Source organism: Geotrypetes seraphini, chromosome 4 (assembly GCF_902459505.1).
Source record: "Geotrypetes seraphini chromosome 4, aGeoSer1.1, whole genome shotgun sequence".
NCBI classification, from domain to species: Eukaryota; Metazoa; Chordata; class Amphibia; order Gymnophiona; family Dermophiidae; genus Geotrypetes; species Geotrypetes seraphini.
The window spans coordinates 174230741-174258604 of NC_047087.1; the positions used below are offsets into that span (position 1 = coordinate 174230741).

At 44.4% G+C, this 27864-nt stretch overlaps 1 protein-coding gene across 6 annotated transcripts in view; it reads right to left on the bottom strand.

Moving 5' to 3' along the window:
* Positions 1–27864, bottom strand: part of HYDIN (HYDIN axonemal central pair apparatus protein) — a 1718235-nt gene that overhangs the window by 490572 nt on the left and 1199799 nt on the right. For all 6 annotated transcript variants that reach the window (XM_033943280.1, XM_033943278.1, XM_033943277.1 and 3 more), the window contains one exon: positions 23328–23487. In XM_033943280.1, coding sequence (XP_033799171.1) covers positions 23328–23487 — 160 coding nt within the window. The remainder of the gene's footprint in view (positions 1–23327; positions 23488–27864) is intronic.

Below are 27864 nucleotides of genomic sequence, written 5' to 3' on the forward strand. Positions count from 1 at the left end.
CAGAGCCTGACAGGGAAGGGAGGGGGCTGCTGGGTGCAGAGCCTGGCAGTGCAGGGCACTTGAATATTAAGCCGCCCGACTTATATACGAGTCAACCATTTTTTCCTCCTTTTTGGGGGAGAAAAATGGGGGTCTTGACTTATATTCGGATCAATTTATATTTGAGTATATAAGGTCATTTTCCAATGAGAATCCACAAATAAAAACCACGGGGCGTTGATAGATTTCAAATGCATTAATTAAAATTGTATTCAAAATATATTGATATTCCATATTATGTTAATATTATACACAACTTTATTTAATACTGAATCGTAATTGTATACTTCGTGGTATTTCTTCGTACTTGTTTGGCCTCAATCGACAGTGTCAATTCGCGGTGTTATAGGTAGCTAAATTGCTAAACTGTGCAGAATTGCATAAAAAGGGTGAAGCAGAATTTCCTTTCTCGTTCGCAAATTTAGTTATTTCAGATCTCAAACAACAATTTCAGAAGCAATTTGCTGATTTGGATGCCAGTTTAGGGAAATTAGATTGTTTCAAAATCCATTTGACTGTGATGTTGCTAATGTCCCAAGTCAAATTCAAATGAAAATTATTGAACTTCAGACGAATGAACATATTAAAGATAAATACAATATGGGATAAGCATGTGGGATCACTTCAAGGAAGAACTTAGGGGGGTGGGTCATTAGAGTGGGCAGACTTGTTGGGCCATAGCCCTTTTCTGCCATCATATTCTATGTTTCTATGTTTTATTGCCTTTATGGGGGAATTGTGATTTGGACCCTGATGCTTCCAAGACTTATTTGCAGAGATGGCTTGATCATGTTTTATGCTTTGTGCGGGACTTGGTGACTGAGCAGGGACTTCCTCTTTCATTTCAGGACCTTCAAACTTATGGCTCATTGCAGGCAAGGGATTGGTTTTCCTATTGTCAAATCTCCCATTATCTCCACTTCCTGGATCACAACATGTTAATTGAAAACATGAAAGATATGGTAAAGTAAACTTTGACTTTATCTCATCAATAGACCAACCTCTCCTTTCATCAAATCAGTCTGGGCAGTTTTAGTGCTTCCTGGGATTATGATGCAGTAGAAGCAGTGTGGAATCAGGATCTGGACTCTCATGAACAGCTAACTGGAGATGGTTTGCATCTTCTTATGAAACAGCGTTCGAGATTGACCCGCTCTATAGTTTTACAAGAACAGCATTACAAATTCCTACTCCGCCTTTATATCTCTCCTTACAAAACTTACCTGGCGGGGTTTGCCTCTCATGCTTGCTGCCCTAAGTGCCATTCCATGCTAGCTGGGTTGTTTCATATGTTTTGGACCTGTGAGCGATTAAAAACTTTTTGGTCTTTCATTGGATTGCATCTACAGACAGTCATGCAGAAGAGGATCCCTCTGAGGGCAGATGTTTTACTTTTTTCTCAGACTACTTCCTTGAGTTTGATCAAGGGGAATAATCGGTTGTTGTAAAAAGCTTCTTTGTTGGCTAGGAAATGTATTCTGTTATTATGGAGGCAGGCAGAGGTGCCAAATGTTACCATGTGGAGAAATGAGCTGTTTACATTGTTAAAATTTGAATATTTGGATGTCAAACACTGTGGTCCTGATAGGTGAAAAACATTTCAGGCAGTGTGGGCTCCTGTTTAGGACAGTTTGTTTCCTAGAGCTCATAGTGCTCTTTTGAGCTTTTGACACTGGAGTGCTTGGGTGGGTGAGTAGGGGGGGTGTTTTTTGGTTTATATTGTTGGAACCTTTTAATCAACGTGAAGAAACCATGTGGTAGACTTTTCTTGTTGTTCTTTTTTGTTGTGCTTTATATTTGGACTGTTGGACTTTTTGATTTTAACCCACAGCTTTCCTCTGTTTAGTTACATTGCTGCAGCTCACAGGGTGGGTTTTAGGGGTGGAGGGGGGTTGGGAGGGGTTTTGGGTTGGATATGAATCTTTGAGAGTGGATTATTGATGTTCTTTTGTTGAGCAGTATTGTTGTTTCTTGGTTGCTGCAAATTATCAATAAAAATGATTTAACCATAAAAAAACCCAGCAGGTGGCAGTGTTTTATTTTTTCTTCTAAATCACTTTTGATCTCTAACCTTTTCAGACATCAATCATGTCAGTAAAAGGCCTGCATCCTAACTTCTGTATGACCTCCCAATTAGCATTGTATGTTCTAATCCAGGGATGCCCAAAACTTCTATCGCGATTGACTGGTCGATCGCTCAGGCAACCAGTTGATCGCGGAGCCATGTGGTTTCCCTTCTCTTTTTTTCCCCTCCTGACCGGCGTCCAATTAATCCGCCTCTTGAAGAACGCCGGCCAATCAGAGTACTGGCAGGGCGGGGTTAGAAGGGCGGCGGGGGATGGAGCATAGCGCCCTACTACAGGAGACAGAAGTGCCTGTTGTGGTAAGAGCCGAGGACTTAGTGCTGCCCGATTCAAATACATTCACATCGGGTGAATTGATACGATTTAAAAAACCCAAATAAAAATCGGCCTCCCAATTCAGTGATTGATCCTCCCCCCTTGCCTCCTAAAGCAGGATCGGCACCGCTGCCTCTTGCTGGCCAGCCGCCACTCCTGCTTTAGAGGGCAAGGGGGGAGGGTCAGTCGGGAAGTGTTATGGTGTCCGGCTTTCTCCATGGCCTCCTGCGCATCCCTTTATCTAATTTTAACAGGGAGCAGCCTGCAGAGAGAATCACCAGTACTTTAGCAATCCTTGCAGGTTGCCATAGGCCTCAGGAGCTGTCTTCCCTCTGCCACGATCCTGCCTCTGACTCAGAGGAGGGGCGGGACCGCAGCAGAAGGAAGACAGCTCCTGAGGCCTATGGCAACCTGAAAGGATCGCTAAAGTACTGGCGATCCTCTCTGTAGGCTGTTCCCTGCTGGAATTAGGTAAATGGATGTGCGGGAGGTCAGGGAGGAAAACGCAGGCCTTCTGGGGGAGGAGGGGGTAGTCCTTTGGGGGGGACAGGCCTTTGGGGGGGACAGGCAGGCCTTCAGGGGTGGGGTGCAGGACTTCAGAAGGGACAGGCAGGACTTCAGGGGTGGGGTGCAGACATTCAGGGTGGTAGTGCAGGCCTTCGGGGGAGGAGAGCCCTGGTGTAGGAGGGAGGGAGGAAAGTGGAGTTCAAAGAGACGTGCATATGCCGGACTTTGGGGGGGGAAGAAATAATGGGTCTAAAAACAGAAGAATGGGAGAGAGATGGTGGACAATGGGATTTAGGGAGGGAAGGAACAGAAAGGGAGAGAAGTTGGACACAAGAGATGGTATAGAGATACTGGACAGGAGGGTAGTTGGGGAAAAGAAAGGGAGATGTGGTGGGGAAGGAGGGAGAGATGCTGGATGAAAGGGTAGTTGAGAAAAGGTGGATCTGTGGATGGAGACGAAAAAAAGAAAAGATGCCAGACTTCCAGGGGAGGGAAAGGAAACAGAAGGGGAGGACAGAGATAGAAGATGAATGGTTAACACAGAGAAAGAAGAAAGAAGGAGACCCTGGCAAGCAAGTTATCAGAAGACAACCAGAGCCTAGGACCAACAAGATTTGAATGATGACCAGACAACAAAGATAGGAAAAATGCTTTTATTTTCAATTTAGTGATCAAAATGTGGCCGTTTTGATAATTTATATCTGCTGTCTATATTTTGCACTATGGCCCCTTTTTACTAAACCGCAATAGTGGTTTTTAGTGCAGGAAGCCTATGAGCATCGAGAATAGCGCAGGGCATTCAGCGCAGCTCCCTGCGCTAAAACCTGCTATCACGGTTTAGTAAAAAGGGAGGGGGTATAGTTGTCTATTTTTGTATATTTGTTACTGATGTGACTTTGCATAAAATCATCTGCCTTGATTTCTTTGAAAAAAAAAAAACCAGAATATAAATGATAATTAACATTTTCTCTGCATACAGTGTGCTTTGTGTTTTTTAAAATTTTATTGTTAGATTATTTTGACTTGGTCATTTTAAAAGTAACTCGCAAGCCCAAAAAGTGTGAGCACCCCTGTTCTAATCTATAAGGAAAAGATTCTCTCTGTAAAAACCCCAAGTTTCCTGCTCCTCTGAGAACCTTATCCTTAAATCCCATGGATGTATATGAACAATGCTACATAAATTTGCCTATGTCTTAAGAGTCACAAAGTTAAACTGAACTTCCTTAGTTTAGAGTGCAGATCCAGCAATTTAAACATCAATCTTTAATTATAAGGTCTCGGGCTTTTTCACTAGATCTCATTTTAATTTCCTAAACTTTAATATATTCACTTAATTTTGATTCATTCACAATCTCAGTTTTCATATCAACTGTGAAACCTAGCACACCTATAAATTTCAGGAAATCTTCAACATGATGCATAGTAGAGGTAAGATTTGGGTGAGCGAGGATTTCATCATGAACTTTGGATTAGAAGAGTTTTTTTTTTTTTTTTTTTTAATGGTGCGAGCTCAAAATGAGGAGGGTACAGAAGTTGACAGTTTTCAGCTATGGGAGTTCAAAAGATAGCTGGATAGCTCATTAGGACTGAAGAGACGTCGGGCCTGTAGTTGCAGGTTCTGTGTTAGAGTCAATCGTGTCGCTTTGGGGCAGGGGATAGATGTTGACTTCCTCCTTATCCTTCTGGATCACTGATAGGAAGAGAAAGGACCTTGCTGCAGGGTGGCCTTTTAGGTTGAGGCAATGTCCAGCTTGTTGAGCAGGCTTGGGGTTTGTGCCAACAGCAGCATCGCAATGAACTTCTGGTGTGGGAGGGAGAAATGATGGTAGTCGCTTCTTCCCTGTTTTGCTGGAGCGTTTGTCTTGGCCTCGTCCTATTGTATAGCCTCGCTGCGCAAAGAGCACACCTTTGGCTTGCGCCTTAGGAATCACATCTAGTGGCAACGCGCCACTAGGTGCATCACTTTAAATGGTGTTGCTCCACACGCAAGGAATGTTGAGGGGGGGGGCGAAGATCAGGAGAGAGAGTGCAGATAGTGGGCACATGAGAGATGTGGATGAAAAGAGGAAATTCTAGTCATAGGACTATAAAGGGAGATGGAAAGAAGATAGGGAACAAAATAGAGGGCATATGAAGATGAAGTTGTTGAACACAGGAGCATAGGGAGATGGGAGTGCTAGGCACCTGGTGCAGAGGCCCTGGGTAGATAACCAAAAAGGTAATATAGCAGCACCGAAATCAAACAAGAATGATCAAATTTACCCTAAAAAATGGCAACAATAAAAGGATAAAGATTACAGTCCAGGGTGTGAAGAGACCTTTCTCCAGAATGAGGTTTAGGAAAAAATACCAGAAGGATTATCAATTGAGATGAAAATCAGTGACAATCTTTATAGGAACTTTGGATGGGTACAAACACTATCTTGTCATGGTGAAAAACTGAACGGTGGATTCGCCACCAACATTTACAATTCACTAACATTGCAATGAGAAAAACTACCTTCCAAGTAAGAAACTTGAAATGAACAGTTGACATTGGTTCAAAAGATGATTTCATCAATCTTGCTAGGACTATATTAAGATCCCAAACCATTGGAGGTGGTTTAAGATTAAAAAGTGCTTTCATGGGAGATCACTTGATGCACTGAGCCAAGGCAGAAGCAGGCTGCCTGAGCTCCCGGGCCCCGAGTCCTGAAGCGCCCTCTTACTAGCCTTTGGAGGGAGCCAGGAGACAGCGCTTTGCAGCGCTTGCTGTGCACAATATATGGACAGATTTCTGGCCTCTCCTGCGTCACCGATGTCCACCTGCACTCAAAAAAAGGATCGGGACCGCCCGCAGCACGGCGCTGACAAAATGGCGCCAGTCACCTCCACAGCCATGATTCAGCAAATAGCGCCGGAGGCGCTGACGGCCCTTACTCAAGCAGTAACAGTGGCAATGCAGCCCAGCATAGAAAAACTTTTTGAACAGCTCCAAAAGCTTGAAAATCTACTTATGGAGACTACTAGCCACACCGCAGCGCTGGAGACTCGGGTTTCCAGCGTCGAGGATACATAGCAGGCTCTAACAGGAACTGCAGGCTCTGACTCAAAAACAAGCAGAAAGACTGGATGATCTTGAAAATAGATCCAGAAGATCTAACTTACGTTTTTTGGGGATTCCAGAAACAGTACCCGGTCCTAAGCTCCTGCAGGTACTGACCAGTTCCTTTCCCTTGAAGGAGGGCCTGGGGCCTATTCGACTGGAGAGAGCACACCGGCTAGGCCGAGAACAAGCAAGAGAGGTGAGGCCTCGCATGGTAATAGCCAAACTTTTAAACTATAACCATAAACTGGAAATCTTGCGCAAATATAAACAACTTCGGGAGACTTTAGCATTTGAGGAGTCTGAGGTGCGCATTTTCCAGGACTACTCTGTGGCCCTAACGGAGCGCAGGAAGCAATTCTACCCACTTTGCTCCTCTTTGGCTGAAAAAAAATATGCTTTCTCTTTTTATATCCAGCCACTTTGAAAATTTACCATCAGGGACGCTGGCAGGTATTTGAGGCCGCGGCTGAGGCGGCCCTTTATGTGAACACTCAGGTATTGCCCCAGTCGGACCTTACATGAAAGAGCACATGGTGTGCTTCCTTGTTTGTCACATGCTCCTGTGTGCCTGTGGCATTGTGGATGCACCGGGATCTCCTGGTTTGGGGGAAGCCTGGATCTCAGATAATATGGCTGTTACTTGCTATTCTGGTTTAAGTTTGTTTACAATTTTGTGTTTTTTCCTGTTCTAGTTCAGAAATTGATATACTGTATATTTGAGCTCATCCTAACGTTCATTTGCTCTGCAGACTGCTCTTATGACTATTGTATTTACTGTATGGGAACTCGGGTCCCGGAGTGGCATTGTTTTGTGATCTTTCACACCTTTGGGACCGCCTAGAGTGAACCTGAGGCTGTGACCACAACCATGCAATTGGGGAGAAAGTTGGGAAGGGAGGGGGGGATGGGGTTCCAGGGGGGGGAGTCCTTGGCCTACGTGGTTGCTGCTGGTATTCTTTCAATTATTGGGAAGGGTGGGATCAGACCCTGCTGCGAGACTCCTGCACCTAACATTTACCATGGTACTGGTGCTGCTCGGGCAGGTCCTGAGTGTCATGTGGCTGCCCTGGGTATGGCTGGGAACCCGGGGTGGATTTTTTGCGCACTTAGCATTTTATATGTTTGTACTAGCCCCTTTTATACCTGCTGGCTAACACTTTGAGAATAGTATCTTGGAATGTTTTGGGCATTACCTCTCTCATAAAACTAACAAAAATTTTAACACAGCTCAAACGACATAAGGTCGACATAGCCTGTCTGCAAGAAACCCGACTTACAGACTTGGAACATCAGAAATTGAGGAGGTCCTGGGTAGCCGCAGTGCATGCAGCATCTTCAACTCAAAAGCGGGCAGGGGTAGCGATACTGATTAGTAAGACATTGCCTTACACTGCGAAAGTAGTAGCCTTGGACCCACAGGGCCATTACCCCTTGCTGCAGTTGTCAGTAGGCACATATTCCTTTTACTTGATGAATGTATATGCACCTAATACCTATGACCATTCCTTCTTTGAGGGTCTAACTGCCATGCTTCTTGGGCGGGTTACTGATCCGGTATACATTGCAGGGGATTTCAATCAGGTGTTTGACCCAACTTGTGATCGTTCTCAGCCGGGACCTGGTGCGAGTATATCTCATACCAGAGGCCTGCCCTATCTTTGCGCCACTTTAGATCTGGTGGACCCGTGGAGAATTCTCCATACCACTGAAGGGATTATACACACCGCTCCAGAGCATATAACACACAATCTAGGATAGATTACATTCTTACCACGCGCAGAGCATTTCTAAATGTGGATGCAGGGGTATTAGGCCCGGCGGTGATTTCAGATCACGCGATGATCTGGCTAGATGTGAATGTGGGCTTCAGTTTACGCGGACCTGTAGGTTGGCGCTTCCCTAGTTATCTATTTTCTGATGACCATTTCAAAACATACCTAACGACTAAATGGGGTGAATTCCTAGACTTTAATGGTCAGCATAGCAATGATCCGACACTGTTTTGGAGAACGGCTAAGGTGATGCTCAGAGGAGATTGTATAGCTTATGTAATAGCGCGTAATCGCCGTTTGTCCCGGGGAATACTGTGGTTGGAAAAAGAACTAGCAAGCGCTAAGCGTCGGTTTACCCTATTCCCGACCCGCCACGCTAGGGAACACTTAGCTTCCATGGAAACGACCCTCAACTCCTATATACATGAGCGCACGGTGAAAATGCTCTTGTATCAAAAATTTCGCTACCATCGCTATGGAAATCGGGCAGGGAAGTTATTAGCCCGCTTGACTTCCCAGGTGCGGGGTCATCGTTATGTTTTGGGATTGAGTACGGGCCAATTTCAACACACTACTGAACACATTGCACAAATTTTTCAGTCCCACTTCGGGAAGATATATGGGCGCCAGGACTCGGGAGCTGAACCCCTTATTAAGGACTATTTCACGGATTCCGGTTTACAGCCGCTCTCTGGCTCGGATGTTAGGTTTCTTAATGCACCCATCACCCTTAAAGAACTACATAAAGCTATCCACAATCAACAAAATTTTTCGGCTCCAGGGCCGGATGGCTTTACGGCAGAATTTTATAAACTGCTCTCAGGGCAGCTAAGTCCTTTTTTAAGGGACTATTACTCCCAGGTAATCCAGGATGAACATTTCCCTGGAGAAGCGAATGAGGCTTTAATCACGTTGATATTGAAGCCTGGCAAAGACAGTTCTGCTCCCGAGTCCTATCGCCCAATTTCTTTGCTGAATGTAGACATCAAAATTCTGTCCAAAATCTTAGCTGATAGATTAGCGACCCTTCTCCCCGATGTGATTGCATCCACACAAGTCGGCTTTGTACAGGGTAGACAAGCAGTACACAACGTACGTAAAGCATTGATAGCCTTAACGCACATGCAATTCCATCACACTCCTATGCTTCTACTCAGTTTGGATGCGGCACAGGCGTTCGACCAGGTCAATTGGACGTACCTCTTTGAAATGTTAAATTGTATGGGGATATCTGGCTGGTTCGCTTCGGCATTACGCACTTTATATTCCACTCCAACAGCAAGACTACTTGTCAATGACATTATTACTGACCCAATACCTATTGAGAGGGGAACTTGACAGGGCTGTCCCCTGTCACCCCTCTTATTTCTATTGTACCTCGAACCCTTTCTTCGCACAGTGTCTCAGGACCCCGACATAGTGGGTGTGGACTTCGGGACTCATTTACTCAAAGTGTTGGCCTTTGCAGATGACCTATTATTTTTGCTAACTGACCCCACTCACTCTGTTCGATATTTATTGCAAGCGCTTGACGAATTCAAATTTTATTCGGGATTTACGTTGAACTACCAGAAATCTCTGGCCCTAGCTAGCCCCCCGACACTACAACAGACCTGGAGCGGTCACTTCCCATTTACGTGGGCTCAGACTTCAATTCGCTATTTGGGGGTACAGATACCCCGAGACCTTACGACCCTGTACACCAGCAATATCATCCCATTGCTTCAAGACACCTCACAACATCTACAGAATTGGTCCACTTTTCCCTTATCGGTGGCGGGCCAGGTAGCCCTTTTTAATATGGTGCTCTTTCCCAAATGGTTATATCGCTTTCAAATTTTACCTCTGCTGCTGTCCCATGCCCATAACATTCGTTTAACGAAAGAGCTACAACGTTTTCTATGGGGTGGTAAGCGACCACGTATGCCCTTGCTACGGATGTGTCTGCCCAGGGATAGGGGGGGCTATGGTTTATTAAATGTACGTTGGTATGCTATGGCTTGTTAGATGAGACATATTAATGATTGGTTTAGAGGAACATCTGATTTTTCTGCTACACCACTGGAGTTATCTTTGCTGGCTCCGTTTCATGTGAGCTATTTTCTACTTGTGGCGGATCCGAGGATGCGTCCTTTGGTGTCTCACTACCCCATTTTTACGCCGGCCAGAAGGACAAGGAGATGGGTCTGTAAAATAGCCAAATTGTCTTCTAGGGTATCTTTATATTTGCCTATACAGGGCAAAGGAGCTTTCCAGCCGGGCATGCAAAATGCCACCTTTATTAGGTGGCAAGCACAAGGTCTACAATATCTTTTTCACCTGTTTTCGGAGGAGGGTCACATTTGCCGAGCTGCAACGAACTTTTGACCTACAGGCTAATGATCTCTTCGCCTATTGCCAAATCCGTCACTATGTTCAGTCCCTCCCAGTCTGCCCTTACTGAAGTCTGCAGGGAGGCACTTTCGGAACTCTTCAGCTTTTCAGCCCAACAGAGGATTCCTCTACGATTTCATATTGTGGGGATCCGGGATTGCCAACCAAGTACGAATCTGGATATATTAGCGACAGCGTGGGCTGAGGACTTGCATTGCCAGTTGACTGCTCAACAGTTACAACGGGTCCTGAAGAACATTCAGAAGGTGTCACCCAATATTACTCACTGGGAAATGCAATTGAAAATTGTTCTTAGACTTTACATTCCACCGGAACGTGCAGCCCGGATGGGGATTACTGCGTTGCATTCTTGCCCGAAATGCAATCAGGCTCACGCATCTTTGAGTCACATGTTTTGGGCCTGCCCCGCAATCCAACAGTTTTGGAGACATCTTGGCATATATACCACATCGCTTTGGGGAAGGCGATGGCTTCCGCAACCAAGGGCGTTATTTGGATTTTATAATATAGCCTCGCCCAAACCCAGGGGAATGTCAGCATTTATCTCCAGAGCCCTTTTGATGGGAAAAAAAGCCATCCTCACCAACTGGCTCTCCCGTGATCCCCCGTCATATGCACAATGGAGATCCCTAATGATCCCTAATGGAGATCCCTAATGATAACACTGGAGAGACGCATGGTGGGAGACTTGACTCTTGGCCTGGGTTGCAAATTTTGTCAGGTGTGGGAGCACTTCTGGCAGGACCTCACACCGCGTGCTCGCAGTAGACTTTTGAATCTTTAAGATTTTATTCCCACTCTCAGCTGTTTGACTGGCCATGGATTCTTGGGGAGGGGAGGAAAACTGATTATATTGTTGAAAATGTTATTTCCTGAATGGTACTACTGTTTGTATTTGCTTCTTACTGCTGGAATAATAAAAATCATTTAAACATAAAATTGTTAAAAAAAAAAAAAAAAAAAGGTGCTTTCATAAATCTGGAAATTAAAGGATGATTATATATAGGTTTTCCATCCACTGGTTGATGAAAAACATTTATTGCACTGAGATGGACTCTAATAGATGTAATTTTAAGACCAGAGTCAGATAAGTGCAGAAGATAATCCAATACTGAAGAAATAGAAGAGGAAACTGGAATAAGTTGATTATGAATACACCAATTAGAAAATCGTGTCCACTTATGCATGTAACACTGTAACGTGGATGATTTTCTGGAAGTTTCCAAAATGATTTTGACAGGGCGGGAGATAGGCAAATCAAGAGAACTTAAACTGAGAGATACCAAGCTGTCAGATGCAAAGACCCAAGGTTGGGATGTAGAAGAGATCCTTGGCTCTGAGTAAGGAGAGAAGAAAATATTGGAAAATATATTGGATTTCTGGTTGACAAACGGAGCAGGAGAGGAAACCAATGTTGTCTTGACCAACGAGGAGCTGTTAGTATCATGGTGGCTGACTCTCATTTGAGTTTGAAAAACGTTTTGAGAATGAGAGGAATGGGTGGAAACGCATAAAGAAATTTGTGAGTCCAATCCAATAGGAAGGCATCTGCCTCTAGGTGATGAGGAGAATGTAGTCTTGAGCAATAATGGGGTAGTTTGTGGTTGAGGAGAGACACAAACTTGGAGAAGACTAGCTGAAGAATTGTCGAGTTGAGAGCCCATTCATGAGGCTGAAGCATTTGACTGAGCTTGTAGAAACATAGAAACATAGAAAGTGACGGCAGATAAGGGCCAAGGCCCATCAAGTCTGCCCACACCAATGACCCTCCCCTACCTCCCTTTGCGAAGAGATCCCACCTTTCGATCCCATTTAGCTTTAAAATCAGGCACACTGCTGGCCTCAATCACCTGCATCGGAAGACCATTCCATCGATCCACCACCCTCTCGTGAAGAAGTATTTCCTGGTGTCGCCATGCAATGTCCCTCCCCTGATTTTCCATGGATGCCCTCGTGTTGACGTGGGTTCCTTGAAGAATAAGATATCCTCCCCCACCTCCCCCATGTCTGCCATACAATTCTGTTCTCCTTGAATGTAGACTGCTCTCAAAAAAATCTTTTGAGCAATGGCCCAAGTCCATATTTTTTGTGCCTCTTGACAAAGAAGAAGAGAGCCTGTTTCTCCCTGCTTGTTTATATATAGAAACATAGAAACATAGAAGATGACGGCAGAAAAGGGCTACAGCCCATCAAGTCTGCCCACTCTGCTTACCCACCCCCTGTCTATGCCCTAATGACCCAATTTCCTTATCTTGACCCTCGTAGGGATCCCACATGGGTATCCCATTTATTCTTAAAGTCTGGCACACTGTCTGCCTCGATCACCTGCACTGGAAGCTTGTTCCAATGATCAACCACTCTCTCTGTGAAGAAATACTTTCTGGTGTCGCCATGAAATTTTCCGCCCCTGAGTTTGAGCGGGTGCCCTCTTGTGGCCGAGGGTCCCTTGAGAAAGAAAATATCATCTTCCACTTCGACACGTCCCGTGAGGTACTTAAATGTTTCGATCATGTCTCCCCTCTTCCTACGTTCCTCAAGAGTGTAGAGCTGCAATTTGTTCAGTCTCTCTTCGTACGAGAGACCCTTGAGCCCCGAGATCATCCTGGTGGCCGTCCGTTGAACCGATTCAATTCTGCGCACATCTTTATTGTAATGTGGCCTCCAGAATTGCACACAGTACTCCAGATGAGGTCTCACCATGGCCCTGTACAATGGCATTATGACTTCAGGCTTTCGGCTGACGAAACTTCTATTGATACAACCCAATATCTGCCTTGCCTTAGATGAAGCCTTCTCCACTTGATTGGCAGTTTTCATGTCTGCACTGATGATTACTCCTAAATCTCGTTCTGCTGAAGTCCTAGTTAAAGTTTCTCCGTTCAAGAAGTACGTCCTGCATGGATTTCCGCTTCCGAGGTGCATGACCTTACATTTCTTAGCATTGAAGCCTAGCTGCCAGGTTGAGGACCAACTTTCCAATGTAAGCAGGTCCTGCGCCATACATGGCAACTTGATAGTTCGAATGAGAAGGACTTTACCATAGAGAAGATGTTGAAAAACTTTGAGGGCTTTGTAAATCGCTCTGAATTCAAAAATATTTATCTGGTATTTGTGTTCTGTGAGAGACTAGCGACCCTGGTTGCGGAAACATCCCAAATGAGCTCTCCAAGCATATGTTGATGAATCTGTTGTGAGTATTTTCTGATACAGTGGAATATGAAGCAACAATCCTCTTGAAAGATTGGAAGAGTTCATTCACCACTGAAGCGATTGCTTTAGAGATGATGTTACTGAAATGTGCTTTGATAAAGGATCATACACCTGAGACCACTGTGTGGCTAAAGTCCATTGTGGAGTACGCAGGTGAAGTCTTGCATATGACATGACATGAACAATAGAGGCCATGTGACCGAGAAGAATCATCATGCTTCTGGCTGATATAGTTGGTAACTGAGAAATTTGATGACAAAAGGTGAATTAATGCATCTTGGCACTATTGAGGGAGAAAAGCTCTCATCTGTATAGTATCCAGTTGAGCTCCTATAAACTGGAGAATTTGTGATGGTTGTAGATTTGATTTTGAGAAGTTTATTTCAAGGAGCTACAGGTACTAAAAGAGCCTATTCACAATTCTTATATAACGTGTCTTTCAAAATGGCATGTAAAGATAGCTTTAATCATTCTTTGGGTTGTTGGTCATAATCCATAGTATCCCAAAACTCTTAAGAATACTTATCTCCTTTTTTACGATACTTCGATAGCAGTTTCCAGTGTGGGGAGGTGCGCTGAATGGCCTGCGCTGCTCCCGACACTCATAGGAACTCAGTGAGCGTCGGGAACAGCGCGGGCCACTCACCGTTGCTCCCCGCGCTAGAAACTGCTATCGCAGTTTTGTAAAAGACAATCTCTGAACAGGAGATGGGTCTCTAGAACAGTGGTTCCCAACCCTGTTCTGGAGGACCACCAGGCCAGTCGGGTTTGGGGATAGCCCTAATGAATATGCATGGAGCAGATCTGCATGCCTGTCACCTCCATTATATGCAAATCTCTCTCATGCATATTCATTAGGGCTATCCCCAAAACCCGACTGGCCTGGTAGGGAACCACTGCTCTAGAAGATGATTTAAGATGTGAGCGAGGCGAGGCTGAGATTAGAGGAGATGAATTTGCAACATCTTTATGAAGTTGAAGGTTTGAATCCTGATTTAATGAAGGTGACTTCATGGGACATTTGGCTCTATGGCAGGGGTGGGCAACTCCGGTCCTCGAGGGCCTGAATCCAGTCGGGTTTTCATGATTTTCCCAATGAATATGCACGAGATCTATTTGCATGCACTACTTTCAATGCATATTCATTGGGAAAATCCTGAATACCTGACTGGATTCCGGCCCTCGAGGACCAGAATTGCTCTATGGTGATCTGGTGAAAGCGACAGAGATGTTTTTGTTTTCTAGACTTGGATGAGCCACAAGAAGAGGAGGATTGGTTCCTTGACAAGTGATGTTGTGGTGATGAGGGTGAAGATGCAGAAACATGCTTTCGCTTCTTCAATTGTTTGTCAGACTTAGAAGAGCATCGAGAAGAGGAAGAATGTCATCTTGATGAGCAATGTTTAGTCGATGTTGAAAGTTGTTAAGGTCTCAAGGGGAACAACTATACCTGGATGCATAACTGGATATCGAACGATGTCTAGATGAGGATATCCTGCCATGCCTCTCCATCGATGAGTAAAGATGTTTCTTTTTTGATGAATACCTCGATGGGGATAGGTTTCTCAATGGAGAGTGATGCCTCTATGGTGATCGGTGTCTCGATGAGGATCAGTGTTGAGACAGAGCAGTGGTAATAACATCTCGCATAGTAGAGTGCTGAGACTGGACTGGTACTGGAGGAGTTATTGATAATAGTCCAAAATGTTCTCCAAACTCTGCTCGGATCAAAGCATCCAGCTTTTGTTGGAAGGATGACACTGGTACCTGTGGCTTAGACGCCAGTGCCATATACGTCATGGCTTGCTCTGGAGAAGATGATGAAGATAATATACCTCTTGTTTTAGAGACAAGACATAAAGGGGGTTTGCACTTGGTTGGCATAAATTGGCTTTACTGCCTGAATGACCTGTGCCCCGAATTGTGAAGGTGACTTCTTAGGTGGGTTTCCTGAGAAAGGTGCCATGTCTGATATCAGTGTTAGCACTGGTGCTTCCAAAGGTGTTACCGGCCTTGATGTAGATGCCCTCGGCACATTTGCCAATGTGAATGTCGATGTTTTCAGTGTGGATGTAGGTAATGTCAAAACCCCCTCTATGGATGTACTGAACAATTTTTGATGCTGTAGGAGGCTGCACCTGATGTGGGCTTCTGGAATGTGGAACAACGAGCGTAAGTGTCTACGCAATGGTGAGGCCTGAGATACTGTATGCCAGTGGCGTACCAAACATATATGACACCAGGGGCCCATCATTTTTTGACCCCCCACCCCATCTATATGAAAAATATGATTTTTAATAACAATCCACATATCGCACAAGAGTGTACCTAGGAAAAGACAGCATCTTAAACACTGCAGTGAGCATTAGAACACCAACACATACATTGTAAAACTAAACAAGCCAGATCCCGCACAGTCAATTGATCCTGCAGTCAATACCAATTGAAAACTATGTCCTTTTCATACACACAGAACAGAGATACACCCTCGCCCAATATGGAATAATCACAAACTAAAAGTAGAAATATGTAGACAAAAGTTAAACTGAACCGCCAAGAAACGAGACTCTGCATACAATGCAACACCACAACACCACAAAAACAGTGACATATGTCCCCTAATACTGTGCAAAATATAAAGACAGTAGATATAAATTTGAAAACTGATACATAACAATTACCACTTTACAAATTAACAAATAAAAATAAAACAAAATGAGAAATAAGACAATACCATTTTATTGGATTAATCCATTTTTCAATTAGCTTTCAGAGGCCAAATCTTTCTTCAGAACAGTACAGTATACTGCTGTTATGGTATCTTGTCCTGACCTGAGGAAAGGGGTTTAGTCCCAAAAATGGCCTTATTTCCATTTCCTATTTATAAACTTTTATCGATACAGTTACAATACTACTTGATTCTAAGTAAAGCAACAAAAATATCTTTCTACCTTTGTCGTTTCTGCTTTAATCATCTTCTCTTTGCTCTCTTCTTTCTATACAGCATTGTCCTCTCTTCCTTCCATGCAATATTTGCCCTCTCTTTGCCCCTTCCACCCAGCTTCTGCCCTCTCTATCTACCCCTTCCATCTAGAAACATAGAAACATAGAAAGATGACGGCAGATAAGGGCCATAGCCCATCAAGTCTGCCCACACTACTGCCCACATTCTCTCTGCCCCTTCCATCTACTGTCCACCCTCTTTCTCTTCCATATGGCATCTTCCCTCTTTCTATGTCCCTTCAATAAACTGTATATCTGGGGTCCCTTCTCTTCTTTGCACACGACTCATTTCAGCTTCACCCCCTCTCCATTTTTATGTCTCTACCCCCTCCCCTATGCTTTGGCATCTCTCTCTTTCTCTTCTCCTTTCCTTCCTTGCTTCCCACTCCACACCATGGTCTGGTATCTCTATCTCCTTCCCTTCCCTTCCCCCATGCCATGGCATCTCTTCTTCCCCCTCCATGGTCTGGTATCTCCTTTCCTTTTTTCTTTTCCCTCCCTCCCATGGACTTGGCATCTATGGTTCCTCTCCCTTGTCTTCCTTCTCCCTCTGTCCCTTTCTCTCCCCAATTGGGTGCTGCAGCAGCATTTCTCTCCCCCCTTGCATGTGCAGCTGCAGCATTTCTCCCCCCTTGCCTGTGCAGCATTTCTCCCCCCCCCCCGTGCCTGTGCAGCATTTCTCCTCCCTTGCCTGTGCAGCATTGCTCCCCCCTTGCCTGTGCAGCATTGCTCCCCCTTTTGCCTGTGCAGCAATGCTCCCCCTTGCCTGTGCAGCATTTCTACCCTCCCCCCTTCCATGTGCAGCAGCAACATTTCTATGCCTCCCCCTTCCCTGTGCAGCATCAGCAACATTTCTACACCCCCTTCCCTGTGCAGCAACAGCAACATTTCTACACCCCCCTTCCCTGTGCAGCTACATTTCTACGCCCCCCTCCTTCCCTGTGCAACAATAATATTTCCCTGCCCAGCATTTCTGGCCGGTTCCCCTGCTCAAAGCCACAGGCGTCTACACCTCGCATGATCTGCAGCTGCGTCGGAAGCCTTCTCTCTGACATCATGATGTTAAAGGGAACGCTTCTGATGCAGCCGCGGATCGCACGAGGAGCTGACGCCCGTGACTTTGAGCAGGGGAGCTGGCCAGAAGCTGAAGAACTGCCAGAGTGAGCACCGGCGGACACCCCTGTTTACTGCTGCTGGTTAAGAAAAGCAGCAGTGGCAGAATAGGGAGGGTGGCTGGCTGTGCACCCCTTTGGGTGTGCACCTGAGGCAGACCAATCCCCCTGCTTCCCCCTTGGTACGCCACTGCTGTATGCACTAATTGTGCGGATCAGTTATTAAAATTGTCCGTTGACAACCGCTGCATTTATTGAAGCCCGTCAATGGCCGAGACATGGAGGTGAATACCGCCAGAGCTAAATTTAATTTAATCACCGAGTCCTTAAGAAGTTTCAGTCCAGCCTGTAGGCTTGAGCTATTAAGAAGGCCCGACAGGCAATCACTAACCGACAATCAAGTTAGGGAAAGGAAAATAAATGTATTTTTTAAAAAATATTTTTACAATAAGAAATTAAAAAAGCAATGAAAACTGGGGGGGAAAATACACATGATAGCAGAAAGGCAGAGCTGAATCACAGACATTTAGTAAAAAATGACTTTTCACTGAGCGGAATAAAATGAACTGAGGGGCCACGCGACTGTTGACAGAAAGGCACTAGCGCATGCGCAGTGCGGTCAGCTGCAGACTTTCTACAGTCTTTGGCAGTGTGGGTGCACTTTGGTAGTTGTCTGCACCAGGGCTCCGTGGAATGACATCACCCCCATGTGAGAACATCCTGCCTGTTTGTCCTGGGATAATATATTTTATAAAACTGCTTGGCCGAATTGATCCTCTCTTCTGGACAAAGATTCCAGACAGAAGTGAGCATGAACGTGTAAAATGAGGACCAAGTAGCTGCATTACAGATATTCTCCATGGAAACGGGACGGAAGAATGCAACCAAAATCACAATAGCTAAGATCTTATATGCTATCAGATATTCCTCAAGTTGCAGTACAACGAAAAAATGGAAAAGCAATACAGACTAGAGAATGACATGGGGGACCGTTTACCGAGATAAACCGCAGGTCACCGCAGTAAATCCGCAGGAATGGAGACATTTGTAACTAGTTTACCGCAGGAATGGGGACAAGACCTTTTACCGCCTCGTGGGAGCGGTGCAAAGTCTTACTCCTGTGGTAAAAAAAATTGCGTCCATGTCAGACTTGGCATCTTCTCCACAGCTCCTCTTGCGTCTATTTTACCTTCAGGATCCAGCCATGCCACGATGAAGACAGAAGGAACCTAAAACCAAAGCCTGAGACCAATGTGATTTGAAGAATAAAATTACCAGACAACAAAAAGAAAAAAAATAAATTTATTTTATATTTTGTGATTAGAATATTTCAGATTTGAAATATGTATCCTGTTAGAGCTGGGATTAGACATAACTGGGGACAGCAAAGTCCACACTGTGCTTCTTTAGCTTCCAGCTGGCTTAGGGCTCTTTCTCTGACCATGGGGCAGTTGCCCTAGTTGCACTCCCCTAACATTATTCTTGCCATGTATGACTAAATTATTCTGTTAGCTTGATTTTTCTATGTAGCATTCTGTTGTAATTTGGTTTGTTCAGTTTTCAGAATAGTGAAGGGGATATTTGTGAAAGGGAGGGGAGATGGGTTTTGTTGAACCTTGCTCTATTTAATTTGTGTTTATAAAATGGCAATTGCCAGAGGAGAAGCTTCCGCCCACACACACGTGACTACAGGGCGGCACAGGCAAGCTTCACCGGCATCAGTTTCTTTTCTAAAGTGCTGTGAAAGTGAGGAAGGAGGGAGATAGATTTGGCCAGAGGGAGGGGGGAAGGGGCTGTGCGCGCTATCAGTGACCGCGTGCCTTCCATCCCTTAAGTTTCTTTACGCCGCGAAGGGGGAGGGAGGGAGATTCTCGGGCCGCTGAAGGGCGGAGAGGTGGTGAGAGGGAAGGGTGGATGCTGCGGTGAAGGGGACAGCGGGGATGGGGACAGGGTGGTGAAGGAGATGGTGGGGTCAGGACGGTGAATGGGATTGTGGTCCGATGACGGGGCAGTGACGGGGACAGATTTTTTCCCTGTGCCATTCTCTAATACAGACTGCAAGGTATGTGGAATGAAGGAGATAAACAGGTGAGAACAGGTTCTGCATGACTGAATTCCTTGAAATAAAAGTCGAGGTTTGCTTGCAGTCCAAGGTATGAAGAGCTACCCTCCCGGGTGAGAATGGGGTTTTAGAGAGATGAAATGTATATTACATCCCATGACCTGTCCAGAATAAAGAAGGGGTATAGAAAAAGTACTTTATCCTGGTGAAAAAAAATGTACAGGATGGGTCTCATACCCACTCTGGATGCCCAGTCCCTCAACATTCAGAAGTGATAGAGATGACAAAGACCACTGTCCAAGAGAAAAATTTAAGATGTACAGAGAACATTGGTTCAAATGAAGAATCCAACCATTTGGTGAGAACAAGATGAAGATCCCAACCCACTAGAGATCGGTGGAGGTCAACAAGACCTATTACAAAGCTGGAAACCAGAGGATGAGCAGGTTGTTGACCTGAACATGGAAAATACTCACATCCCTAGGGCGAACTCTGACTGAAGTGAGGCGAGGAGCTGAGTGGGAAAGAGGAGTAGGAGTAGAAAAACTCCCACAAAAAGATATAAATTTGGATAAAGGCTTGATAAGATAAAAATCCTAAACAGAGGAAACCATCTCTGCCACTCCTTACAGCAGTCCAATATAGAAGGTTGTCTGGATGCAGCTAAAAGAGTCTGATAGAATGAGAAAAGAGCAGCGCCTGCTGAGGCCACCCCAAAAGGCACCAAGATGTAAAACAGATCTTTGACTCTTGAAAGAAAGATCTTTGTCAAGGCTGAAACAGAAAGAAGAACCATGGCTGTGCTCATTCTCTCAACAGAGAGCCAGAGAACTAGAGTCTCCTGCTGAGGTATAGCGCACATTGCAACTGGAGCGGCTCAGCATACCAGGAGAAGTGGAGATGAAGCGCGCTCGAGCACAGAAATTATCTGTGTGTTAAAAACAAAAATGAAAGAAATGTAAGAAACTTGTATGGAAAACCCAGTAGGAACAAGTCTAATGGGCTTACTGATTTCAGAATGCATCAACGTGTAATTGTAGACTATATAGAAGAAACCCATCAGCCCAGAGACTAGGGCTGAAATAAGCTAGAGCAAAAAGAAAAAAATTATCCAAAAAAGGATGTAGTGGCCTCCTCCTCCTCCCCTACAGCCACTTCCAAACCTTCAGGCCTTTTAGAATCAAAAGGAGATGGAGTAAAACGTATTGTGGAGAATGTTCACGAAAGAAAAGGTGTATGGAAAAATAGTTGAGGTAAATGGATGCCTTCTGGAAGGTACTGTATAAAACATTGATGGCACAGTGGAAGACATGTTTCAAGAAAACACTTTGTTGATCCTGCTTTGAAAATAAAGCAGTGCAAGGTTCTGATATGGGATGGGGCAGATCTAATTTACAGGTTCTACACCCCTGTTAGATCCCATCATGTCCTTATATCCATGTATTCCAGCCGCAGGAAAAATAACCACCTTACAGGCTCTACACCCTATATTGGAATCCTGAAGCAGTTATAGCCTGATTGATGCGTGCCAATTTGTGTTATTCTTGATGAAAGACATGTGGAGGAATTTAATTTTACAGACCTCTATACCCATTTTAGATTCCCCTCTTAGTGGAATGGAGTCCAAGGAATGGGAAAAAGAAACATCTTACAGGCTCTATGATCATGGTGGATTTCCTACCAATGCGAGTTTGTGCAGTGGAGCTCATAGGAATATGAAGTATAAATACTGCTGGAAATCAAAAACTTGAAAATGGAAACTTGAAATGGAACCTGTGTCATGACCAACTGAAGATTTGTTTTTTTTAGGAGGTTATAGGTATAAAATGAAAAGAGAAACCTTCAATAAGGACTGAGAGAAGACATAGGTTGGTTGATATGAGAGACCAATGTTAATAGTATAGTGAAGGCAAGTTCCGATTGATCTAGAATAGGGGTGTCAAAGTCCCTCCTTGAGGGCCGTAATCCAGTCGGGTTTTCAGGATTTCCCCAATGAATATGTATCACACACTAAACAATTTTGGGACTTATATCAATTCAATAGCTCTACTATACTAGAATATATGTTATAAACACAAAACTATATTTGCTACAAATTTATAAACTAAAATTCCCATACATTCATTAATCACTTTTTATTTTATGCTGTTCATTTAAAAAAAAAATTAAAATTTGTTTTTAAAAAGTATTAACACGTGTGGGGTGAAAAAAAGAAGTGATTAATGAATGTGTGGGAATTTTAGTTTATAAATTTGTAGCAAATATACCTCTTTGTGTTTATAAAATACAATGAATATATATGAGATCTATTTGCATGCACTGCTTTCATTGTATACTAATAGATCTCATGCATATTCATTGGGGAAATCCTGAAAACCCAACTGGATTGCGGCCCTCGAGGAGGGACTTTGACACCCCTGATCTAGAAGAATTGGGCAGAGTTATGAACAATTTCCACTGAATCAGTTCAAGGCCTTTAGCACATTTGCCGCTATTGCAGTGGCTGCCCAGAAACAGAAGGTGTAGAAGGAGAATGTTTACGATGTGAAGGAGGTTGTTTATAAGAAAGGAACTCCATCAAAATAAAAAGGGCAGAGAGAAGAATCAGTGACAGCTAGGTAAAGACTGCCTTGCTGTTCAACAGGTAACCACACTAGCTGGGGGCCTAGAGGGAAAAGTGAGAGAGAAAAGGTAAGTTTTCAAGGCAGAGCAGAATTTGGGATAGGAGAGTTCAGCACAAAGTTCAAGTGGAAATGAGTTCCAAAGTGCAGGAGTTTGGCAGAAAAAGGTACAATGCCTGGTTGATTAAAGACGGGAGCAGAAAACTGCAGAATGAAGAGCACACAAGTGATATAAGGAGTAATTAAAGAAGAAAGGTATGCAGGAAGGCCAAGATGCAGGTTCTAGTGCACTAGGGTCAGGATTTTATACTGGATGAAGAATGAGACAGGGAACCAGTGGTGTTGTGCGAGGAAAGGGATGACATGATCACGGAGATAGGTATGGGAAAGAATCCTGACAGCTGTATTTTGAACTGTTTGAAGGTGTTTCAAGGAGCAAGTAGGGAAGCTAGAAAAGACAACATTGTAGTAGTAGAGATAAATTACAACCAGCGAGTAAAGAAGATATGCACAAGCAGTATCAAAGTAGCTACGGAGGGAATGGATGAGACACATTGAGAAAAAGCAGGATTTTACAGCAGATGAGATATGAGAATTAAATGTCAGTTGTGAGACCAGGATCATCCCAAGGTAGTGCATGGAATCAACAACTTAGATGGGGGAATTCCATAGGGTACGGGAGATGGAAGGGTGAGATTTTGAGGCATTTCCCATAGACTCATTGTTTTTGTGGAGTTAGGGATAAGTTTTTTGGAGAACAGCCAATTATCTATGGCATCCTGGCAGTCCTGGAGAGAGGTCAGATAAAGAGCCAAAGGATTCTGTCTGGAAACCAAAAGAGTGTTATCTGCATATATGTAGAATTTAACTGAAAAAGACTGAATCAAGATGGCAAGGAGAGCTGAGAAAGATTATAGAGAAGAAGGAAGAGTACTGAACTTTGTAGGATTTTGTAAATATGCACATGAACACTCTAGTATTGGATCTATGAGCTGAGTAAAAATGGATTTGAGAAAAATTATTGTTGTCTCAGGGGAAAGTTGGCAGCTACAGTTTTTAAAGTATACTGGACTAATTAAGTTGATATCAACCTTATTCTATCACTGTTAGTATTCTTTACCTGTTTTTCATTGGGACTGAGAATCATATTGGGAGGTTCCAAGATAAAGGTGGTTGCCTTCACATCATGTAGGAAACAGAAGAAGAGCTCTGTGGCAACTGAAGAATTGTTGCAGATGGTTATTTTCTCCATATTTTCAGGATATTGCCCTGACTTGTATCTGGGAACAAGAAAAGATATAAACCGAAGTCAAGAAGTACAATACTTGGTTTAGGAGGCCACATCCTGTAAGTTCATAAAGAAAACAGAAGTTATATTACATTACATTACATTAGGGATTTCTATTCCGCCATTACCTTGTGGTTCAAGGCGGATTACAAATGGAATGTCAGGACATTAGAAGTATTTAGGGAGTAGTTTGTACATTTCTTTGAGTTGCTAAGGATTACTTCTGAATTGTCATGATATTAGAAGTACATATGGAGTAGTTGTAGGTGAAGGTTGGGACATTTCTGATTGTGTTAAGTTCGGTTTTATGTGTTTTTTGAATAGAAGGGTTTTTATTTCTTTTTTGAAGGTTTTGTAGTCTATGGTTGAGGTCAATAGGTTGTAGAGTTGGAGGTCGAGTGTTGCAGCTCGAGTGGCTAGGAGGTTGTCATAGTTTTTTTCTTTTGACGTTTTTGGTTGGAGGGTGTGTGAATGGTGCATGGGTTCTCCTATGTTGAGGTGGATTGAATTAGACGATTGTTCCAATAGGCTGGGCTGTCTCCGTTTATTGCTTTGAATAGTAGGCAGTAAAATTTGAAGTGTATTCTCGCTTGTATTGGGAGCCAGTGCGAGTCGTGGTATGCCTCTGTGATGTAGTCGAATTTCTTCAGTGAGTAGACCAGTCTTAGGACTGTGTTTTGTATTGTTTGTAGTTGTTTTATCATGGTTGCTGTGCAGGGGAGATATAGTATGTTGCAGTAGTCTGTTAGACCTAGGATTAGGGATTGTACCAGGAGTTGGAATTGTTTTCTGTCGAAGAATTTTCTGACTTGCCTCAGGTTTCTTATGACTGCAAATGATTTTTTTATTGTTTTGTTGATTTGTGGCTGCATTGTACAGCCTCTGTCTATTAGCACTCCCAGGAGTTTTAAAGTGGGTTGGATGTGGTATGTTGTAGAGTTTATGACAAGGTTTGTTACGGTTGGGGATTTGTTATTTTCGAGTAGGATGAAGTTTGTTTTGTCCGGATTTAGTTTTAGTTTGTGGTCTTTCATCCATGTTGCTATTGTTTCAAGTGTTCTGTGTATTGCGTCTGCCATGGATGGTGCTGGTTGATCGAAAGGAAGGAGAATGGTGATGTCGTCTGCATAGCTGTAGGAGGTTAGACCTTGTTTGTCTAGGTAGGAGCCGAGGGAGGCAATGTATAGGTTGAAGAGTGTGGGAGAAAGAGGTGATCCTTGGGGTACTCCGCAGGGGTTAGATCATGGCTCAGATTTTTCTTTGTTTGTTTTAACTCTGTATGTTCTGGATTGTAGGACTCCTTTAAACCATGATAGTACCTTACCACTGATTCCTATTGAGTACAATATCGAAACTGCCCCCCTCCCCAGCCGGGCGTGTGAGCCAGCTCCGCCCCTCCCGTCCAGTGAAACCAAAATCGAGCCAAGGCAACGGCGTGCCGGCTAAGGCGCACGGCAAAGGTGCGTGCGCCTTAGCACGTGCCTTTGCAAAGCGTCTGCACAAAACGTCTTAAACCCAGACCACATGATAAGTACTCATTACTACCACTAAAAGGATAAGCCAGCAGCTGCCTGCATAATCTATAATTATAGCCTGCATGTATAGTCTGCATGTATAGCCTGCATAGCCTGTATAATCTATAATTATAGCCTGCATATATAGCCTGTTTACCACATGTATAGCCTGCATATATAGCCTGTTTATCACATGTATAGCCTGTTACATGTATAGCCTGTTACCGCATGCATAGCCTGCATGTATAGCACAGTTACTTACCGTAACAGGTGTTATCCAGGGACAGCAGGCAGATATTCTTGACTGATGGGTGACGGCACCGACGGAGCCCCGGTACGGACAATTTTAGAGTGATTGCACTCTAAGAACTTTAGAAAGTTCTAGCTAGGCCGCACCGCGCGTGCGCGAGTGCCTTCCCGCCTGACAGAGGCGCGCGGTCCCCAGTTAGGATAAGCCAGCTAAGAAGCCAACCCGGGGAGGTGGGAGGGACGCAAGAATATCTGCCTGCTGTCCCTGGATAACACCTGTTACGGTAAGTAACTGTGCTTTATCCCAGGACAAGCAGGCAGCATATTCTTGACTGATGGGTGACCTCCAAGCTAACAAAAAGAGGGATGGAGGGAAGGTTGGCCATTAGGAAAACAAATTTTGTAACACAGATTGGCCGAAGTGTCCATCCCGTCTGGAGAATGCATCCAGACAATAATGAGATGTAAAAGTATGAACTGAGGACCAAGTAGCAGCCTTGCAGATTTCCTCAATAGGAGTGGAACGGAGGAAAGCTACAGACGCTGCCATAGCTCTAATCTTGTGGCCCGTGACAGAACCTTCCAGTGTCAGGCCCGACTGAGCATAACAGAATGAAACGCAAGCAGCAAGCCAATTGGACAGAGTGCGTTTAGATACAGGATGACCCAACTTGTTAGGATCAAAGGACAAAAACAGTTGAGGAGATGATCTGTGAGGTTTGGTGCGATCAAGATAGTAAGCCAGAGCACGTTTACAATCCAAGGTATGCAAAGCCTGTTCACCTGGATTAGAATGAGGCTTTGGGAAAAAAACAGGTAGAACGATGGATTGGTTAAGATGAAATTCAGACACAACCTTAGGAAGGAACTTTGGATGTGTACGGAGAACAACCTTATCATGGTGAAAAACAGTGAAAGGTGGATCCGCCACCAGTGCTTGGAGCTCACTGACCCTCCTGGCAGAAGTGAGAGCTATTAGAAAGACCACTTTCCAAGTTAGAAATTTAAAATGCGTTGTGGCCAATGGCTCAAAAGGAGGCTTCATTAACGCAGAAAGAACCACATTAAGATCCCATACAACAGGAGGGGCCTTAAGAGGTGGTTTCACATTGAAAAGGCCCTTCATGAACCTTGAAACTAAGGGATGAGCTGAGAGGGGTTTTCCATGAATCGGCTCATGAAAAGCTGCAATGGCACTAAGGTGGACCCTTATCGAAGAGGATTTAAGACCAGAGTCAGATAAGGACAACAGATAGTCCAACACCAGTCCCACTGCTGTAGACATGGGATTATGGTGATGTAACAGGCACCAGGAAGAAAACCGAGACCACTTTTGTTGGTAACATTGAAGAGTAGACGGTTTCCTGGAGGCATCAATAATAGAACGGACAGGCTGAGAAAGGAGAGCATGATCTGAAGTCAGCCCGAGAGATACCAAGCTGTCAGGTGCAGAGACTGTAAGTTGGGATGAAGAAGCGTTTGCTGATGCTGTGTAAGTAGCGAAGGAAACAGAGGAAGAGGTATGGGTTCCCTGGAACTGAGTTGAAGTAGAAGGGAAAACCAATGCTGTCTGGGCCACCGTGGAGCGATGAGAATCATGGTGGCTTGTTCCCTCTTGAGCTTGAATAACGTGCGCAGCATGAGCGGAAGAGGAGGGAATACATAAAGGAAGAGATTGGTCCAATCCAGGAGAAATGCATCGGGTTCCAGACGGTGAGGAGAGTAAAGTCTGGAGCAAAACAGGGGCAGTTGATGGTTGTGGGGAGCTGCAAAAAGATCCATTTGAGGTGTGCCCCATTGAGAGAAAACGGACTGGAGAGTCGAGGAGTCGGGAGTCCATTCGTGAGGTTGAAGAATTCTGCTGAGATTGTCTGCTAAGCAATTCTGTTCCCCTTGTATGTAGACTGCTTTCAGGAATAGGTGACGAGCAGTCGCCCAGGTCCAAATCCTTTGAGCTTCTGGATCCTGGATCCAAATCCTTCTGGATCCAAATCCTTTGAGTTCTGGATTGTAGGACTCCTTTAAACCATGATAGTACCTTACCACTGATTCCTATTGAGTACAATATCGAAACTGCCCCCCTCCCCAGCCGGGCGTGTGAGCCAGCTCCGCCCCTCTCGTCCAGTGAAACCAAAATCGAGCCAAGGCAACGGCGTGCCAGCTAAGGCGCACAGCAAAGGTGCGTGCGCCTTAGCACGTGCCTTTGCAAAGCGTCTGCACAAAACGTCTTAAACCCAGACCACATGATAAGTACTCGTTACTACCACTAAAAGGATAAGCCAGCAGCTGCCTGCATAATCTATAATTATAGCCTGCATGTATAGTCTGCATGTATAGCCTGCATAGCCTGTATAATCTATAATTATAGCCTGCATATATAGCCTGTTTACCACATGTATAGCCTGCATATATAGCCTGTTTATCACATGTATAGCCTGTTACATGTATAGCCTGTTACCGCATGCATAGCCTGCATGTATAGCCTGTTACCGCACATATAGCCTGTTATAACCTGTCTCTGCATGTTCAGACTGTTACCGCATGTTTAGCCTGTTACCGCATGTTTAGCCTGTTAACTCATGTAAAACAGCTTCAACCTGCATATA